We start from the raw sequence: 21,277 nt of genomic DNA, 5'->3' as shown, positions 1-21,277 counted from the left end.
GCAGCCGCCATGTGGGTGCTGGGAATCAAACCCGGGTCCTCTGCAAGACCAGTCAGTGCACGTAACTGCTGAGCCATCTCTCCAGCCCCATACACTAAATAATTAATTAAATAATTAATTTTTAAGATAGAAGGAAAAAAGTTTAGGGCCTGGCGTAGTAGTTTACTCCTTGAATCTCCATGATTTCAAGATTAGCCTGGACAACAAAGTGAGTTCAAAACCAGCCAGGGCTACATTCTGAGGCCCTATCTTTAAAAGAAAAAAGTTTAGGAGTATTATATATTCCAATATTGAAAACAAGAAAACAGACAGAGAATTGGAGAAACTTCTCTGCTGTTAAGAGCACTGGTTGCTGCTGCTGTTGCAGAGGACTCAGGTTCAGTTGCCAGAACCCATATAAGGCAGCTCATAACTGCCTGTGACTTCAGTTCCAGGGGTTCTGGTGCCCTCTTCTGGCTTCTGTGAGCACATGTGGTACATATACAGACAAGAAAGCACATATACACACACATAAATAAAAATAATTTTTTTTAAAAAAGAAAATAGGGCTGGAGAGATGTCTCAGTGGTTAAGAGCAACTGGCTGCTCATGCAGAGGACCTGGATTCAGTTCCCAGCACCCACATGGCAGCTAATAACCATCCATAACTTCAGTTCCAGGGGGTCCGATCTCTGCAGGCATAGCATAACATTGGGTGCATTTACACACATGCAGGCACTACACTCATACATATAAAATAAAAACAATAAAAAAAATTTATAATTTTTTTTTGTCTTTTTGAGACAGAGTCTCCCTGTAGTCCCTGTAGGCCCCAGGTGGCCTGAAACACACTATGTAGACCAGGCTGGCTTTGAACTCACAGAGATCTGCCACCTCTGCCTCCCGAGTGCTAGGATTAAAGGCATGTGCCACCACGCCCAGCAGTAGTGGCACTTTTATCTTGGGGGCAATCAACAGCTACCTAATTCGACTAAAAGCCCATTCATTGGGAAGAAATGCTATGTGGTACTGTAAACAGCCAAACACACGTGACTGGAGAGGTCATAGATCTTAGAGAAAACCACAAGACTGTCAAATGCCTAGACTAATGTAATTTCTTACTATGTGCAAAATATGCATCCTCATATTTACAGACAACTATCCCAGTCACCACTCATCAAAGAAGGTTCTTTTGCACCAGATGGAGACTATTTACAGAGTACCACAACTGGTCACACACAGACATTGTCTGTGAATTGTCCAAGCCTAAGTGGCACATCTACAATGCAACCTCTACACCTAAGGTTCATGGAAGACAGAACAAGGGGTAAAAAGGAACTAATGAATATTTCAGTTCTCATTAATGAAGCTCCCTCGTGCAACAGAGGGCCAGGGACACAAAAGGTCACAAATGGCCAAAGCATAGAGATTAAGAGTCTGCAGAGTGCTGATCCTTGGATGGGTCTAAAGTTTACTCACCCAGGGCTCAGGGAGCATTGTGGAAGAGGGGGTGGAAAAATTGTAAGAGCCAGGGAAGAAGTGCATGGTCATATGGGAAGAGAGTCCTACAAGCTCCTGGGACCCTGCTCATTAGAACTTACAGTAATAGTGTCAGCATGTACAAGACTCATGCAAACTCAAGCAGAAAAAAACTCAGCATAGAACTGGGGAAGTGGACAGCACACCCAAATCTTAACTGAAGAAATATTGGCAAATGATTAGTACTGGGTGAGGAAGAGATGATCTTCCTAAAGTGAGAACTCTAGATAAGCTGACTAGATCTCAGTAGATGAACTTGCACTGAGGAACATCTGGGGATACTAATTTGACTGGGGCTACAGGAAGACCCTGTCTCAAAAAAACAAAAAAAAAAAGAAAAAGAAAAATAAGGGCCACTACTGCACCAATGTTGTATACTGTGCTGGTCATTGATGTGGTTAATTGGTCTTGAAGCTGGTATTGGACCATTGATTGATGTTCTCCCTCAGCAGCTTGTGTAGTGCTCTCCAAAGCTATGAGAGCTAGCCTTTAGGAGAAGTGGTGTCCTCCACAGGCATTGCTCTACACAGGTGTACTTACACACATGCAGGAAATATATTCATACACATAAAATAAAAACAATAAATAAACTATTTTTAAAAATAAGAAAACAGGGGCCAGGTGTGATGGAGTACACCTTTAATCCCAGCACTTGGGAGGCAGAGGCAGGTGGATCTCTGTGAGTTCAAGGCCATAGTGAGTTCCGGGACAGCGGGGGCTACAGGGAGACCCTGTCTCAAAAAGACCAAAAAAAAAAAAAAAACAGACACAGAGCCATATGCTCTATGGTTTTCAAATTGCATAGTCCCCAAAGAAACAAAAGTCTGAAATTAACTACAGAATTATTGCACTATATAATTATTTTAAAAATTCATAGCCCCATTCTAAAAAAGGTGTTGAGATATATACAATTTTAAAGATGATCATATTTTATTCCACTGGTCACTCTGTTGTGACAGTGGAAAACTACACTCAAAGAAAGTAGAACATATAAGTAGAAAACCAGTTCCAGCTAGTAAATTAAGCTTTACTGCATTCCTGGGAACCACTCCAAAAAAATGTAAATGATTTGTTGCATTCTGCCCTAGAGCAATGATTTTTTTAAAAAAGTAAAAATCATTTGCTCTGAAAGTTCTGTTAATGAAAATTAAAACTAAAAATTAACTTGAAATTAGTTTTGTCTTTATTATCTTTAAGCTTAAACTATTATGTGAAAGCTTCCTAAGCTTTTGTTATTTTGAAAAGAATCAAACAGGGAAACTTTGATGTGACATTGTGCTACATAAAAACTACAATGTTTACCCAGCACATGACCATAAGAAAAAATGTCTTCTATTGCAAAGTAGGAGACAATAGAATTTCCATTAAATCCTTTTCATTTAGGCCAGATGGTCATTGTCAACTATTCAAGAAAAAGTCAGAGAGGCCTTCCTTGAAAACTTCCTTCCCTGCAGGAATTCTTTTGACAATGAGTTCTGTTTAGGGTCTTCCTGTCGCTATTTATTTTGGGGAGCTTAGATTTTTAATGCATCAATGTAAATAATTGTTCTGTGTTTATAACTGTGTGTGTGCGTGTATGTGTGATATATATGTATGCCTGAGCACTTGCCCATGCATGTGTGTGTAAAGCCTGAAGTCAATGTCAGGTATCTTTTTCTTATCACTCTCTGCCTTATTTGGAGGGGGGGGAAGAGTCTCTGGCAGAATCTGGAGCTTGCCATTTTGGCTGAGCTGGTAGGTCAGCAAATCCTAGATCATCTGTCACCACAACCAGAAGCACTTTACCCACTAAACCATCTCCCAAGCTCTGTGTTTATAATTTTTAAAGCTCTTACCACGCACTAATTTTAATATTATATCTCTAATTTCAAGGATTAATATTTTCAATGTTAATCAGAAATCAAAATTTGATTTTGAGATGAAAGTCATTTCTAGATGTTTTGGGGATTTTCTGTTCACTCTCACACTATTTAATCTTGTTTCTTCTCTGCTCGTTTCCATGTATATGTTTGATTTTAATTCAATGAAATATAAAACTGTCTTCACTTTCATTGAAAAATAAAATCTTCAGAGTGTGTGTCCCTGGATAGAACTTATATTAAACCTCACCCACCCAGGGCTCAGGGACCATTGTAGAAGAGGAGGCAGAAAGATTGTAAGAGACACGGGTGGTACATGACCATAAAGAAACAGAGTCTTCCAGGTTCCTAGGAACTTGCTAAATGAACTTATAGCAATGGTGACAGCATGCACAGACCCATGCAAACTCAATCAGAAAAAAAAACAGCATAGAACTGTGGACAGGGGCAGGAGGTCCCAACCTTAGCTGAGGAACTATTGGCAGCGGATAACTCCTGGGTGAGGGACAGTTGATCTTCTCTAAGGGAGTAACTTTAGATAGGCTGAGGCTCCAGAATGGATGAACTCATACTGTGGCACATCTGGGTACACAGGCTTGATTCAATAGGGCTTGACTTTTTTTTTTTTTTTTTTTTTTTTTTTTTTTCGACCCTCCCTATTTTAAACACGACGGCCCCCCCGGTTTCGGGGTCAGAGCGGGACACCCCCCCCCCCCCCCCCACAGGTGAGAGGCAGAAGCAGGAGGGTCACCTCAGCTACATGTCAACTTTGATGCCAGCCTAGTCTCAAAAAAAGAAAAAAAGAGCTGGGCATAGTGGCATATGCCTTTGATCTCAGCACTCGAGAGGCACAGGCAGGTGGATATCTATAAGTTTGAGGCCGTAATGAGTTCTAGGCTAGCTGGGGCTACGGGGGGGTGGGGCAGAGAGAGAGATTTTTTTTTTTTTTTTTTTTTTTTTTTTTTTTTGTCTTTTTGAGACACTCACTATGTAGACCAGGCTGGCCTCCCGAGTACTGGGATTAAAGGCGTGCACCACCACTCCCGGCCCAGGCCTTGACATTTATGACAGAATGCATGTGAACAGGCTATGGAGGGGCAGTGCAGGTTAGGGGAGGGGAACTGGAGCTGGAGTTACTAAATTTTCAGCCACTGGATTTGGGTGCTGGGAACTGATCTTTAATCCTCTAGGAGAGCAGCAAGTGATCTTAACCATTGAGCTGTCTCTCCAGTCCCTTTTTGAGTATGTGTTTTGAGACAGCATCTCTTGTAGTCCAAGCTGGCCTTAAACTTGCTATGCAGCTAAGGATGACCTTGAGCTCCTGATCTTCCTCCTACCTCCACCTCCCAGGTTCTAGAATTACAGTGTGAGCCACATCACCCAGCTTCTTTTGTTGTCTGATGCTGGGGATCGAACCTGGGGCATCAAACATACTAGGAAATTATTCTAGCACTGAGTTCAACTCTTCCACCATGAAAACAGATGCTTTTCAATTGGAAGGTTTTTCTTTCAGCTTACTATAAAGGTTGGCTTAAGGAGTTAGGTGATCTTTAGAAACAGGTATCATTTACTTATGACTGTTCTGAATTTTATACTTTTTCCCACCAGGGGACCATTTGTCTAAATCTTTGGAAGGATTTTTTATCTATGAAGAAGAAGGTTTTGGAGTTCCAGGCTCTAATAGGAAAGGAAATGATGCTATTGTGGTAGAACAATGGACCGTCATTGAGGTGAGCTGCAGTTTTCTGACAATTTTGCTTTCCTTTTACACACTAAAGACCTTTAGTGCCTGGTACATGTGGTATCCTTAAACACAGATGGTCTAGTCTTCAGAATGTCACCACAAACAAACAGGCAAACTTCTTCTGCATGCTTTACCCATTTTAATTTTTTGGTAAAATAGCAAAAATAATTATCTGTACTTTAATAGAAGATTCCCAAAATTCAAGACTCTATCTCTAGTCAAAATTCTCTGGTACTAAAATCCTCACTACAAAATGCCTTGACAATAATTGAAAAATAATAATTTATTCACTCAACTAATCTTTAACCTCCAAGCAGTCAACAAGATACACTTTTTTAACCTAAAATCACTTTTTAAAAAAAAATTTTTGGGGGGTTTTTTTAAAACAGGGTTTCCCTGTAGCCCCAGCTGCCTTGGAACTCACTATGTAGACCAGACTGGCCTCGAACTCACAGAGATCCACCTGCCTCTGCTTCTCAAGTGCTGGGACTACAGGCGTGCACTACCATGCCTGGCTATACTTAAAATATTTTTGATTTTTAAAAAAAAAAATTATGTGCAGCCGGGCATAGTGGTGCACACCTTTAGTCTCAGCAGTCGGGAGACAGAGGCTAGCGGATTTCTGTGCGTTCAAGGCCAGCCTGGTCTACAAAGCGAGTTCCAGGCCAGCTGGGACTACAGAGAGACCCTGTCTCAAAAAAGACCAAAAAAAAATTTTTTTATGTGTATTTGTGTATTGCCTGCATGCACAGAAGTGCACCCATGTTGTGCAATGCCTACAGGGGCCAGAAGAGGGAGCTGGATTCCCTAGAACTGGAGTAACAGATTGTTGTTAGCTGCCATGTGGGTGCTTGAAAACAAATCCAAGTCCTCTGCAAGAGCACTGAACCATCTCTCCAGCCCCCTTATGACACGTTTTCTCATGAATAGACTTTTGAAGGCAGAACTACCCACGGTGTTCTTTCTCTCACCTGGTCAGGTAAGTACTCACAGCACTGTCTTTCCTAATCAGACTTGACATTGCTGTTGCAGTTGTGCACTCTGAATTCAGATGTCATCCATTGGACTGCCCCCTCACAGTCAGGGTCTTGCAGGAAGACTTTCCTTAACTCATTTTCAAAGAAATTAAAATCCCCTTGAGGGGGTATGGAAACTTTGGGTAAAAGAAGTAAAATTTTAAGTAAAAAATTCCGGCCAGCTGTGGTGGTACAGGCCTTTAATCCCAGCACTCAGGAGGCAGAGGCAGGCAGGTCTCTAGGAGTTTGAGGCCAGTCTGGTCTACATAGTAAGTTCCAAGCTGGCTGGAGCTACAGGGAAACCTTGTCTCAAAAAGACCAAAATAAATAAATACATTATTTAATTTAATTTAATTTAATTTAATTTAATAAAAATAAAAATACAGGTTCTGTGGCTGGAGAGATGACTCAGCAGTTAAGAGCACTAGCTGTTCTTGCAGAGGACCTGGGTTCAGTTCCCAGGACCCACATGGCAGCTAACAATCACCCATAATTCCAGTTTCAGGGGATATGATGCCCTCTTCTGGCCCCTGTGCAGAGCAACGTGATGGGTGCACTTACACATACGTGCAGGCAAAACACTCATACACATAAAAATAAAACACATTCCTGTTTATAACACATCAAGGCTCTATGGGATACTTCTTCCAGATCCCTAAAGAGTACCCAGCATGCTCCTTTCTCTTCCTTCTAAGTCCCAGGGAAGTAGAGAGACTTGCCTTGGGGCACACAGGAAGTAGATATAAAAGCTGAAAAAGCTCCGCACCTGCCCTGGGCTCTGGCCAGCCCCCATCTCAGCGCTGCACTAGCCTTAATCCCATCAGGTTCTTCAGCGACAGAAGGGACCAAGAATCCTGCATACCTACAGGTTACTTGGCAAGGCTTCCAGATTCTTCAGGCTGAGCTGCTGACTTCCCTGGGAAGTATGGGAGGGGCTGGCACACAGCCCAGTGGGAGGGTCTGATGTCTCACAAGTCGCCTCACCAAGAGGCCAGGAAGAATGTACTTCATTTCTCACATGACCAGTCTTTGGATATTCAGCCTCCTATCCCAGCATGCTCTATCCAGCTCTGGGCATGGTGGCGCACACCTTTAGTCCCAGCACTTGGGAGGCAGAGGCAAGCAGATCTCTGCAAGTTCAAGACCAGCCTGGTCTACATAGGGAGTTCCAGGACAGCTGGGCTACAGGGAGACCCTGTCTCAAAAAGACCAAAAAAAAAAGAAAGAAAGAAAAGAAAAATACAGATTTCCTGTTCCACACATTAGAATCTGAGGATCATAGCCTAACAAGACCAAATAAAGGCCTGAATGGCCACTGTCCTCCTCTCTCAGTGTTTCTAAGAAATCAGCAGTCACAGAAAATGAAGGTCTGAAAATCATAGCAGATGGACAGTGAACTCCCCCATCATAACATGCTTCACCTCTCCATCCTAGTTATCAGTGTAGCTGGCTAGCTGTCCTTGTCATTAGACTGTCAGCTCTTATGCTTCTTCACACAGGGCTGTGAAATCAAAACAGATTATGGCCCTCTGCTCCACACTCTGGCTGAATTCGGATGGCTTCTGACAAGCGTGTTGCCTACACCTATACTGAGACATGACAGGTAATGCCCAAGCATCCCAAGTATTCTCACCTACTCGTTTAATTCTAAAATGTATTTCTTTGTGAAATAATTTAACCAATGTTTATTTAAAGGCTACAAGAAACATTTCACAGAACTTTTAGCCTGACTTCATAGAATTTGGAGATCAGCAAATCCAATCCCTTTGTGTTACTTCTGTAACACAGAAGTGAAAACTATTAGGCCTCTACATTCTGTGTACAAAGCTGTCCCTAGCACAAGTCCTAGGCTGGAGCAGGCAGAAAGAAAACCGTGCCTGCTGCCTTCATCCCTCCCCTCCAGTGTGGCTGTTTAGCTGTGCCCTGCAGCATGATCTTGTTTCAAAACCTACATTGAAACCGGAATGTCAGCACCTCTCAAGAACTCACTTTTCCTTTTCCTTTCCTCTTCTTACTGACTTTCTTGGGGAAGAAAAGTTGAATCACTACACTTTTATTAAATTCATTTTTGAAAGAGGACAGTTCATTCTTATGTGTAAAATGCTTCACTATTTTGTCAGCTTGAGATGTCCCCGCTGCCCTCACTGGGACCTTGAACATAACTGACTGTCATGGTTGCTGTGTCTGGGTCAGTGACTACCTGCCCTGTATGGCACAGTACCCTAGGGGCCTTGGTTTTTGGCAGAGTCATCGTGGCTCCATGTTCCAAATGACTATGATGACTAAGGACATGGGTGACAACTCCTCCCTCCTGGTCTCCCTTGCTCCTCTGGTCCTCCCATCTGTCCCAGTGTCTTAGCAGACTGTAAAAATCTGTGCTGTAGGGCTAGAGAGATGGTTCAGCAGTTAAGAACACTGGTGGTTTTTGCAGAAGACCCAGGTTCGAATCCCAGCACCCACATGGCAGCTAACAACTGTCCATAACTCCAGTTCCAGGGGATCCGACAGCCTCTTCTGACCTCTGCGGGCATTGCAGGACATGGGTGCACTTGCCTACATGCAGGCAATACACGCATACACATAAAAATTTTTAAAAATAAAAAATAAATCTGTGCTGTATATGGCTTTAGAGCAAAGGCACACCTTTGTGTGGGCACAGGGATTAAGGAAGGCACAGTAAAGATACTCAAGCTTAAAGGCCAAAAGAGGAGTGGTAAGAAGCAAGCAACACATCTTGTCCATTTTCCTTCTCAGAGATCCATAACTTCTCAAAATGAGTGGCAACTCCCCAAAAGAGTATTTCCCAACTTTCTGAGTATTTCTGTCAAATCTCACTCCGACAGTAATCCTCAAGATTAGTTCAAAGAACAGGTAACACGAATCACTAGGAGAGCCATGAAAATGCAGACACTACAGGGTCACCCCATTTGGGCAGTCAGCAGCTTAGAGAGGGCAACCCTGGCATCTGCATTACCCTGAGGGCCTCAAATACATGGACATTTCAGAAATCTGCAAGGGGGAGTGAAAGACAAAGGAACTCCTCTGCTTTCCTGCCCCCCACGGAGGATGTCCATGCCAAGGGTCTGCACATATCCTCTGAACAATTTCTATGTATAGTGCCCTTGTCTCTTTTTGAAGGTTCTCCTGGATGTCATATAGCCTGGTGCAGTTAGGATTATAAACCTTCCAAAATGTATGAATTCTGAACCTTTCCTCTTCCTTTTTTTCCCTAAGGAGAACTATAGCTAGCCTTTCCCAGTCATTCCATGATTCTGACTGGTCTCAGATCTAAGTATTTCCCACAGTGCTCTCAATGAATGGGCAGTGCCTCTGGCAGCCAGCCCACTCAATGCTGAGCTTCAGAACATGGGCTGGAGCTCCAGTGGTATTTCCTGTATCCGGTCACGGTGGGTTTGGGAATGACAGGACTAAGCCTAAGGGTGAGACTAAAGTGTTCTGTGGCCTCAAGTATACTGCAGAGTGGGAGTGGGCTGTGAAACAGAGCCATACTCAATTGCTTTGTACCAAACTGCAGAAGGTCCAGCCCAAGAGAATTTTAGTTCAAACCAATTATGGAACCCTGATGGGCTGCAAGCATGCACCAAATCAGATGGCATGTAAGTCTAGGTTCGTGTGGTCCTGACAGAAAGGACTAGCCATCATTCGGCATCTAACATAGTGTTCCACTCTTATATTGTTGATTTTGTTATCTGGGTCCTTCTGAGTACTTGTTACTTGTGTCACCATGACAGAACACCTAAGAAAACAACCTAAGGAAGGAAAGATTTTTTTGGGCTCCTGGTTTAGGAAGTGTCAGTCTGTGGTCACTTGGCCTCATCACTGTGGGCTGGTGTGAAAGCAGAACATCATAGCAGACAGCGTGTAGTGAGCAAAGCTGCTCCTCTCATGGAGGCCAGGAAGCAGAGCCAGTAAGACAGAATGTCTCGGGACAAGAGCCATGCCCATGTCCTCCTTCCTTCAACTGTGCCCCACCTCCTACCCACTCAGTGACGGACTCCTCAGTGGGTCAGTCTGTTAATGATGTCAGCACCCTCATGACCCAATCATCTCTCAGCAGGACCCCCATCTGGGAACCAAGCTTTGACACATGAGCCTTTTGTGGACATAGTTCATATCCAAGTTACACCAAATATAAAGATGAAGCTTGCTGATAAGAACTGTTTACCCTCTGCCTTTCTATTCTGGTCCAGATATGCAGTAATCATTGCCATTCAAGTCATCTTTTAAAAGAAAAATTACATCTGGCTGATCTTAGTCAAGGTAGAGGATAGAACCTAAAGTTTTTAGCTCTGAAATTTAAAAAACAGTTAAACTCCAAGGCTTTGGAACTAAACAGATCTTATGTAACTGTAACTTCACTAGCTGTGTAACATTGGGTAATTTACCTAACATTTCTAAGTCTTAGTTTCTTATCTAGAAAATAGTACAATAATATCAACATTTAGTGGGCTGTCATTAATTAAGAAAATAAATGCAAAGAACCTATGCAGGGTCTGAGCACATTAGGCTAACAAATTAGAGCTATCATTTGGGGACCTAAATCCTTTAGCAGAATTGAAATCTCTACAAGGTTAAAACCAATTGTTCAAGCATGATGGGCTGGCCTGTCCAAAATCAAGATATTTCAGAAAACATGTTAGTATGTTTCCCTATTTACAAAAGGAAAGCAGCACTGAGGATTATAAGACAGTAAAAGCAACAGAAATAAGTGGTATTATAAAGATGCATGTGCTTTCACCCAGAAGAAATGACATGAACTTCCTTTTGGGGTCTGCATGTCTGAAATATGTAACTCAGAGCCACTATTAGTGAAAACTTCGTTCCTTAGATATGTTCATTTCATGCAACATTTGATTTTCCCTGCTTCTCTGCTGCCTGAATCATACCTGAATGGGCTCACAAGAGCCATTTCCCCTCTTTTCCCTCATGATTCTCAGGCATCCTGTTATCACAGTACCAAAGCATATTTTCCAGTGAGTCTCTGGGTTACAATTGTTTCACTTTCTGAGGCCAAGGTTTAAAGTTGCATTACTATGGAAACATCATGATGCTGTAATCTGGTATCCTGATACTATCCTAAGATTATTTCTGTTGGCCTAAAAACATGCCAGAATCTCTTTAGCATTACCACTGTGCTATCATAACATAGACCCAGTCCTTTTTCTCTTGGTGAAATCAAGGTGAGCATTACCAGAAAATTCTTCAAAGCAATTTTAATGGAGAAACAGATTAGCTGAGCTAATATTACAGACTTTAAAAAAAAAAATCACTGGGCCAGGTGTGGTGGTGCACACCTTTAATCCCAGCACTTGGGAGGCAGAGGCAGGAGGAGCTCTGTGAGTTCGAGGCCAGTCTGGTCTAGTTCCAGGTCAGCTGGGGCTACAAGGGAGACACTGTCTCAAAAAGACCAAAAAAAAATCACCAGAGGGGCTGGAGAGATGGCTCAGGGTTAAGAGCACTGGCTGCTCTTGCAGTGACACAGGTTCAGTTTCTAGCACCCACGTGATGACTAACAACCGCTCTGAACTTCAGTTCCAGAGGATCTGATCCTCCTCTTCTGGCCGCCTTTAGACAGACAAAACACTCATACACGTAAAATAAAATTTTTTTTTTAATTTTAAATTGGCAGGGCGTGGTGGTGCATTCCTTTAATCCCAGCATTCAGGAGGCAGAGGCATGGGAAGCTCTGTGAGTTCAAGGCCAGCCTGGGCTTCCTAGTGAGTTCCAGGCCAGCTGGGGCTACAGGGAGACCCTGTTTAAATAAATAAATAAATAAATAAATAAATAAATAAATAAATAAATAAATAATTTTAAATCCCTGGAATAAAATGGAAGGAAGTGCCTAATTTCCCTCTGTGTAGTTACCTCAAAACAACAACCTTATAAACCAGGTGTGGTGGAGGCAAGCCTGTAATCTCAGGTGGAGGCAGGAGAATCAGGTTTCCAAGATCATCCTCAGCTACATGGCAAGTTTAAGGCCAGTCTGGGCTACATCAGACTTGTTTCAAAACAAAACAAAAATACAGCAGCCTTGCTCTCCTCTACCCCACTTCTGTGTTAGTTATGATGGGGAATAGGTAAGAATCCCTGGGTGACGCAGAATTCTGAATGGGGGCTAGGGATAGGTTGGGAGTTGGGGGGAGAGAAATGGACACCTTGGAATGCAGGAGAGAAGAAAGGGCTTACAACCTTGTCTATAACTCAGAAGTCACAACTTAAAGACAGGGCTTTTTAGTACAATTTAATCAAGTAATGCTACAATGAGGATTTTTTAAGGCCTGGTCCCTGGGCCAGTGAGATAGTTCAGCAGGTAAAGGTACTTGCTGCCAAGCCTGCTGATGTCTTGAGCTCAATCCCTGGGACCCACATGGTAGAAGGAGAAACCAGAACAAGTTTTCCTCTGACTTACACACACACACACACACACACACACACACACACACACAATTAATTAATTAGTTATTTGTTAAATGTAATAAAAAAAATTTAGGCCTGGTACCTAAGGAGAAGGTGAAAAATAGGGGTTGGATAGATAACTCAGCAGGTAAGAGCCCTAACTGCCCTTGCAGAGGACCTGAGTCCATTTCTTTCTAGTTTGTTCTTCATTGCTGTGACAAAATACTCTGACCACTACCAACTTGGGGAGGAAAAGGTTTATTTAGCTTACATGTCCCAGGTCACAGTTCATCCGGGAGCCCAAGGTAGGAACTCAGGGCAGGAACCTGGAGGCAGGAGCTGGAGCACAGGCCATGGAGGAACACTGCTTACTGGCTTGCTCCCCTGGCCCATGCTCAGCCTGCTTTCTTATACAACACAGACCCACCTGCCCAGGGGTGGCACCACCCACAGTGGGCTGGGCCCTCCCACATCCCTCATCAAGAAGATGCCCCTCAGACATGGCCACAGGCCAGTCCAATAGAGGAAATTCCCCAATTGAGGCTTCTTCAATCCAGGTGTGTCAAGTTGACACTAAAGCTATACAGCACAAGTTCCCAGCACCAAACACTCACACAATAAAATAAAAATAAATAAACAAAAAAAAATTAAATGTGAAAACCAGTGGAGTGAGAAATGCCTTTTCCCTGTGCTTTTGGTAGACCTGTCCCTCCTCCTTCCCTCCAGAAAGGCTCAGCAGCCCTGCATGCAGCACAACTCAGAAGCTTTAGAAGTCTGTGGAGTTGCCTAAGATGCTTAAGTGTCCCAATCATGTCCTGCAAAGCCTCCTGCAGTCAAAACAGGGGTTGCCCATGTATATTGTCATTCAGAGGAGAGAGTGTGGTCTGTACAGTCCTTATCTTACCTAGTTTAAGTTCCATGGAAATGGTATCGTCTACTTCCACAGTGAGCTGAGAGCATGGTCATCTTGCCATGGACAGCATTTTGATAAGGCCAGTGTTTTCAGTTATTATATAGACTGTACTTCCAGGTACCAATATTTTCCTCATTTGAACTTGTATTTTTAACATTCTGCAGATTGTCATCTGGGCTTTGGGAGGAGTTAAACTGTGGTAATTTGGGGTTTGGGTTTTGTTATTTTGAGACAAGTTCTCCCTATATAGCCAAGGCTGGTCACCAAATCCGGGTCTCCTGCCTCAGCCTCCTGGGTACTGGGATTATGGGGATGGGTCACAATGCCCAGCTTCTTTTATGACACAAATACTAATATCTGAAAAAACAAATCAGAATCATAGGCAGAGGAACCATGTAACTAGAAAGATAGCTACAAAATTGCAAGCTGAAGCTTAATTCTATAATTTTAATTTTTTTATTTCTTACTTTTATTTCTTTAATGTGTATGAGTATATTGCATGCATGCATGTTAAGTGCACCTGTGTCATGCAGTGCCTGAGGAGGTCAAGACAGAGTGTCAGATTCATTGGAACAGGAGTTAGGGATGGTTATTAGCCTCCGTGTGGATGCTGGGATTGGAACCTGGGTCCTCTGCAAGAGCAGCCAGTGCTATTAACCACTGAACCATCTCTCCAGTCCTATAATTTTGATTTTTTAAATATTTATTTTTAATTTTTTATGTTTATGAGCATATTGCCTGCATGTAGGTAAGTGCACCCCTGTCATGCAATGCCCGTGGAGGACAGAAGAGGGCATCAAATCCCTTGGAACTGGAGTTACGGACAGGACAGTTGTTAGCTGTCATGTGGGTGCTGGGATTTGAACCCGGGTCTTCTGCAAGAACAGCCAGTGTTCTTAACCAGTGAGCCATCTCTCCAGCCCTATGATTTTGGTTTTCAAAAGAAAAAGTAAAACTCATTTGCTTTTGAGTTGCAAAAGCTAAACAATGGCAATTATTAATGTATAAGGTAAAGCAAAACTCAGAAAAAAACCAACTATTCTAATAGCAACTCTATTTCCTCTAGTTTAATGATCCATATAGGAACTCATGTTTGCTTGGTTGCTTGCTTGTTTGTCAGACAAGGTTTCCCTGTGTAACCCAGGCTGGCCTGGAACTTACTATGTAGCCCAGGCTGTCCTCAAATTCACTGTCCTCCTGTCTTAGCCTCTCAAAGACTGGGATTTATAGTAATATGCTACAATGCCCAGCAATGAAACTTTTTGTTTTGTTAATTAGGGTTTTTGTTGTTTTATTTTAACACAAGCCCTCGTCCAGCCCAGGCTGGTGTCAAACTCACTAGCTGAAGCTGGCCTTGAACTCCTGATCCTCCTGCCTCTGTATCCCAAGTGCTGGAATCACAAGCATATGCTGCCACACCAGGTTGAAGTCTTATAAGACTATTTCACAAGTGACTAAGCAGTCATAGACAAACTCATTCTTTTTGTTTGCTTGATTTTTGGTGAACCAATGAGTTTAATTAGGGTTATTTATAGGAGCATGGGTACCAGTGACTACATCACTGCAGAAAGCATTTCTCTCCTGAAACCATTAACTGCTTATAGATTCTCAGGAATGTTGAGGATTTGGATCCTGTACAAAACTTATGCAAGTAATTACAGCTGCTAGAGTTCAAGAATGCAGTGGCCAAGTCATACCCAGAAGACAGCATTCCACAACACTCTACTCTTTCCTCTGGTTTTTATATGTTCTTTCCTTTCCCCCCTTCTGAAATGTTCAGAGAAGCTTCTTTTTAGCAGTTGGAAGTGGTTACTGTAGACACTCAGGACTGGTCAAAGTGCTGAGAATAAGTGACTATTGAATACTCAGCCCTAAAGAGGACACCTACATCACCCTCTCCAAGACCCTGGGATCACACTTGAAACTATTCTCAAAAGATGGGGAAGGGCTAGGGGGATGGCTTAGTGGGTAAAATGCTTGCCTTAAAAGCATGAAAATCAGAGCTCAAATCCCCAGCAGCTATGTGAAGTCAGGTCTGCCTGTGTTCTAGCACTTTGGCAGGCAGAGACAGGATCCCTGACTGGTTAGTCTAGCCAAGTTGGCAAGCTATGGGTTCAAGTAAGGGACCCTGCTTCAATACATAAACTTCAAAGCAATCAAGGAAGACCTCCAACATCAGCCTTTGGCCTCCATACATATGTGCACATACATGCAGGCTCACACACATATGCACCCACACACATGCAAACATGCACTACACATACACATGCAATTTTTTTAAGATAGGAAAGATGGGAACAGGCAGAGGTGGTGGTGTGTGAATTCCAGTTGGGAGCTGCCTACAGCAGTTTCAAAGACTGGCCATTGGACAACAAGCACGTCTTAAAATGTAGAGAAACTTGGGCCAGCACTTGCAGCCAAGCCTGACAACTGAGTCTGATCCCTGGGACCTACATGGAGGAAGGATAGAATAGGATCCTAGCAATGCCAGTTGTTCTTATAACATCTACAAAGAGAATTTTAGGGCTGGGTGCGGTGGCACAGCCCTAATCCAGCATTCAATTCCAGCATTCAGGAGACAAATTCAGGTGGCTCTCTGTGAAATTGAGGCCAGCCTGGACTGCATATCGAATTCCATGCCAGCTGGAGCTACAGGGAGTACAGGGAGACCTTGTCTCAAAAGCACAAACAAAAGACCAAAAACAAAAAACTTAAAAACTTCAATATCACTAAAAATATTGACAAACTATATACAGGACTCTTTTCAGTCTTGTTTCTGTTGCTTTTTATCTTTATAATATACTCTTTACTTTTGGCAAACCTGAATTCACTGGAATTATTTTTGTCTTTTTGAGACAGGGTCATCCTGTAGCCCCAGCTGTCCTGGAACTCACTGTGTAGACCAGGCTGGCCTTGAACTCAGAGATTCTCCTGCCTCTGCCTCCTGAGGGCTGGGATTAAAGGAGTGTGCCACCTTGCCCAGCCTTCACTGGAATTTTTAAGCAAAGCTTTCAGTGACTCATTTTTGATGTGTTTAAATGCCAGGGGTTCTGAACTTGCTACTGTCTCCATATTAACATTAAGACCTACTAGGCCTGTTTAAGTAGTCTAATTGACTCAAGAAGGGAAAAAAAGAACAGTTGTTTTTAATGTTCCTTATTATTCTTTACTACAATGTATTCTGAACATTATAAACTGAAATCTTAACATGGGAGATGCTAATAAAAACTTGGACTTTGCTGGGCGTGGTGGTGCACGCCTTTAATCCCAGCACTCGGGAGGCAGAGGCAGGCAGATCTCTGTGAGTTCAAGGCCAGCCTGGTCTACATAGTGAGTTCCAGGACAGCTGGAGCTACAGGGAGACCCTGTCTCAAAAACACCAAAAAAAAAAAAAACAACTTGGACTTTTTCAAAGTAGACTGCCCTTATCCACAAATTATAAGGCTTTTTGGTCAAAAAAAAAAAAAAAAACAAAAAACAAAAACCTAGTCAGGCCTTCACTGAACTTATTCAGCCTTGACATGTTGAGGTATTATGGTTCCATAAAAACAAATGAGAACTAAAGAGTAGACAGAGAAAAGCACTTAGAGCCCCAGAGACCAATCTTCTTGTCCATAAAAATGGGAAAATATCCACTTTGTCTACCTTAAAGGACTAGCACAAGAAACAAAGGCACTAATGTACACGGTGAGACTTTTGTGTTAAGAACATTCATAGGTCAAGTGATCTTTGTTAATTTAGCCCTTATGAGCTTCTGCTAAATGGGAAGTCCCCATCTTTTTCTTGATAGATGAGTTGTTGCTATGGAAAATCTCTCTCTCTCTTAAAAAAAATGTATTTACTTTCATGTGTTTTACCTGCATGTATGGAAGTGTACCCGTGTTATGCAAAACCTGTGGAGGTCAGAAGAGGGCCTCAGACCCCATGGAACTGGAGTTACAGATGATTATTAGCCACTATGTGGATGCTGGAAACCGAACCCGAGTCCTCTAGAAGAGCAGCCAGAGCTCTTAAATGCTGAGCCACCTCTCTAGTCCCTTTGTGTACCATTTTGAAAAGGATTTTCAGGTCTTTACCTAGGGAGAGGCCCCAAACCACTCCTTCTGGAACCACTGGAAGGTATTATTTTATCCATTGTTTCTTTTGAGAGTGAACAGCCCTTGGTTCATGTCTTCAAAGCCTCCACCCTTTCAGAGATGGGTCCCTTTCATTCCACAGGGGTCATAGGCTTGGCTGTGCCACTGTCCCACTGACGTGGCTGCAGAGCATTCACCTCCCCTTTGCCATGTCTGCATAATGTGTTCAATACCAGCAGAACACTGATACAGAGAATCTTATTTCAAACAAGCAGGCACTGATTCTCAGCCCAGGCTTTCGACCATCTGAGGACTATTTTTCTTGATGTATACCACAACCCACCTACCAACCAACCAAAACTCTGATAGAGCACCCCTTTATCCTTCTCCCCACACTGCTTTGAGATCTACTGACATATACTCTCCCAGAATTTGAGGTTGCTGCCTGGATTCATGTCCCAGACTAATGAGGGAGTACCCTCTTACCTACAACCCAAATTGCTTTATATTTCAGAAAAATCAGGTCAGAAATTAATTAATAATTAAATCTAGCAAAATAAATATGTCCTGAGCATGGTTCTAAGTAGCTTTTCTGTCTAAAATAGTCCAAAAAAAACTTAAAGGACATGTTTTACAATAGAAGGTCATGGTGATTAACATCAAGGATTAACATCAAGTTAATTAACATCAAAGATTAACATAAAGTTAAACAACAAGAATGCTTTTAGAAAATGAGTTTTATCTAGGGTTGGTGGCCCACACCTTTAATCCCAGCATTCAGGAGGGCTGCAGGAGACCCTGTCTCAGAAAGACAGAAAGAAGGAAGGAAGGGAGGGAGGGAAGGAAGGGAGTCTTGTTTGCTTGCTTACTTTTTTGAGACTCAGTTTCCCTGTAGCTCTAGGGGTCTGGAACTCAGAACTTGCTAGTAGACCAGGCTGGCCTCAAACCCTTACACATCCACCTGCCTCTGACTCCCGAGTGCTGGAATTAAAGGCAAACACCACCATATCTGACTCATTTCATCCTCTTGTCTTCAGATTTGCCCCAACCTATAACTGGCAGGGAAAAAGTCACTACAGAGGCACCCACCATACCTACCTTGACCTGTGTTTCTCATCTTGGCCTGGTTCTCTAGTGTGCTTCTCGACCTGGAGCACATGCTTTTTTAAAAAAATTATTCTTTTTTTTTTTTTTTTTTTGGTCTTTTTGAGACAGGGTCTCCCTGTAGCCCCTGCTGTCCTGCTGTCCTGGAACTCACTATGTAGACCAGGCTGGCCTTGAACTCACAGAGATCCGCCTGCCTCTGCCTCCCGAGTGCTGGGAAGCTCTTTGTTTCTTTATCCTTCCTAGGTCCTTGATAGGAGACTGAGGAGAGAAATTATTTTAACAAAGAGTTGGCTTTAGGTGCTGTGATATGGCTGGGATTTGAACCCAGGAAGCACCTGGTTCCAAAGCCCCTGTCTTTTTTTTTCCCAGTGTACTGTGTGCCTCTCTGCCTGTTCTGTATGCTAATCCCTTCCCTGTAGCTTCTCAAGATTTCAGTTAGTCCCCAAAGTTACATCATGCAGTCTTTTGTTCTGATAGATGATAAGGTCAAACTAAAATGAAACTGGACTACAAGCAGTCTTTTAAAAATCAAATTGAAGCACTCTCTTCTCACCACTTCAGGAGAAGAATTGGTATTTTCCAAAATTCAGAAGTACCAATAAGTTTGGAATTTTAGATAGTGTCCAGTTGATTGTTGTACACATCTAGGCCAGAGTTTCACTGTCGCATTCATTTTCCAGAAAAAGAGCACAGAATAAATTGCTACTAATAGTAGGTTTTGTTGAGATTTTTTGCATAATAAAAGTCGTAACTGAGCAACATTAACTACAGACACTCCTCCCAATAAATCCATGGAGACTGAGAAACACTTCAGAGGAATACAAACCCTAAGTAGTCTTTGGCAAGGGGTAATTTGCCATGATGATAGCTGAATAAGGAGAATACTGAGCGACTGACTACAAAGAGGCATCTGAAATGAAACTGGCTGTGGCTGAAATCTCTCAATGGAAAATATACATATAATTTCTCACATGTGGAGCCCAAATTGATCTCTAATTTTAACAATGCATACCAAGAAGGTCAGTCATACTTTTTGACCTAATAATCTCATTCCAGAAAATTTATCTCAAAGAAATAATTCATAATTGAAGACTATACATATTTTTACAATAGCATGATTTATAACTAGGAGGAAACTAATTTTCCAAAAAACAAAGGAAAAACAGTATATTTTGGTGCCTTAATTCTTTGAAGCTCTTTTATAGCTTTAAAAATAATATCACAGAGATAGGAGAGATGGCTCAGCACTTAAGAGCACTGGCTGCTCTGGCAGAGGACCCAGATTTGGTTCTCAGCACTCACTTGGGCACTAACAACCATCAGCAGCTCAGGTTCTAGGAGCTCCCACGGCCTCTTCTGGCCTCCACAGCATTGCATGCACATGGTGCACTTACATACATGCAGGCAAAACACTTCATACACATAAAGTAAAATTTAATTAACTAATTAAAACAAAAAAAATACTGTCACAGTTTATAAAAACATGTCAAGACACAGTGCGCACGTGTTGAAAAGTATGAGGGGAAATAAAGAAAATAGCTACCCAGAGACTGTGAGATTATAAATCAGAATTGTTTTCTTTTGCAATGACTATATTATTCTTAGAAGTTTTTTTTCTTTTTAATTAATCCTTTAAAATATTGTTTTATGCTGGGCGTGGTGGTGCACGTCTTTAATCCCAGCACTCAGGAGGCAGAGGCAGGCGGATCTCTGTGAGTTCAAGTCCAGCCTGGTCTACACAGTGAGTTTCAGGATAGCTGGGGCTACAGGGAGACCCTGTCTCAAAAAGGCAAAATATATATATATATATTGTTTTATTTATGTGCATATGTGTGTGTCTATGTGAGTGAATGGCACATGTGTAGGTACCTGTGGAAGCCAGAAGGGGGCATCAGAGCCCTTGAAGTTGGAGTCACATGAGGTTGTGCACCACCCAAGATGGGTTCTGGAACTGAATGTGCGTCCTCTGCAACAGCAGCAAGAGTTCTTAACCATTGAGCCATCTCTCCAATCCCCTTAATCATTTATTTAATAGAGGGTTTTTTTTCTTCTTGTTTTTCCAACTTCAACTTACACAGAATTGTATTTCATAATTATTTTGAAATTAGGAGATTATTCTACAAAAATATATGCCTGGGCCATCCTAACCAAATGTGAATTATAGATATGAAAATTACTAATTCACTAGATCAAAGTATAATGACACATATGCATGAAAATGTCATAATGAAACCCATTAGTTTTATGCTAACTTTAAAAATTCGTAAAAAGCACTCTAGAATTAAAAGAAAAGAACATTACTAATTCACAAATGCTAATCTTATTGTTCTAATTTGCAGTGAAGGGAATTTGGCTACAAAGCAGGTCGTGTTCCTTCAGAGGCCCGTCATGTGGCATCCAGCTGCTCAGACCCCAGAAGTGAGTAAAATTCACCAACTTTGACTCTATGAATAAAAGACCATTCTAAAGCACTTCATCCTTAGACTCTCTCTGTCATTCCAAATGCAAGCAAAGATGAGGAAATATGAACTCCACGTGGAAACTGTCTTCTAAAGCAGCATGTGAAAAAGAAACTGAGTTTGATCCCCAGAAACCACTGTGAGAGAGAACCAACTGCCAAAAGTTGT

At 42.2% G+C, this 21,277-nt stretch overlaps 1 protein-coding gene across 3 annotated transcripts in view; it reads left to right on the top strand.

Moving 5' to 3' along the window:
* The window catches only part of Rftn2 (raftlin family member 2), a 75,493-nt gene that overhangs the window by 38,785 nt on the left and 15,431 nt on the right, over positions 1–21,277 (top strand). For all 3 annotated transcript variants that reach the window (XM_008848300.3, XM_029553624.1, XM_029553623.1), the window contains 3 exons: positions 4,986–5,107; positions 7,637–7,740; positions 20,990–21,068. In XM_008848300.3, coding sequence (XP_008846522.1) covers positions 4,986–5,107; positions 7,637–7,740; positions 20,990–21,068 — 305 coding nt within the window. The remainder of the gene's footprint in view (positions 1–4,985; positions 5,108–7,636; positions 7,741–20,989; positions 21,069–21,277) is intronic.

The sequence above is a fragment of the Nannospalax galili genome, unplaced genomic scaffold (genome assembly GCF_000622305.1).
Source record: "Nannospalax galili isolate Female #2095 unplaced genomic scaffold, S.galili_v1.0 scaffold1024, whole genome shotgun sequence".
NCBI lineage: Eukaryota > Metazoa > Chordata > Mammalia > Rodentia > Spalacidae > Nannospalax > Nannospalax galili.
Note: the sequence above shows the minus strand (reverse complement) of the source record. Positions and strands in the feature narration are given on the sequence as shown.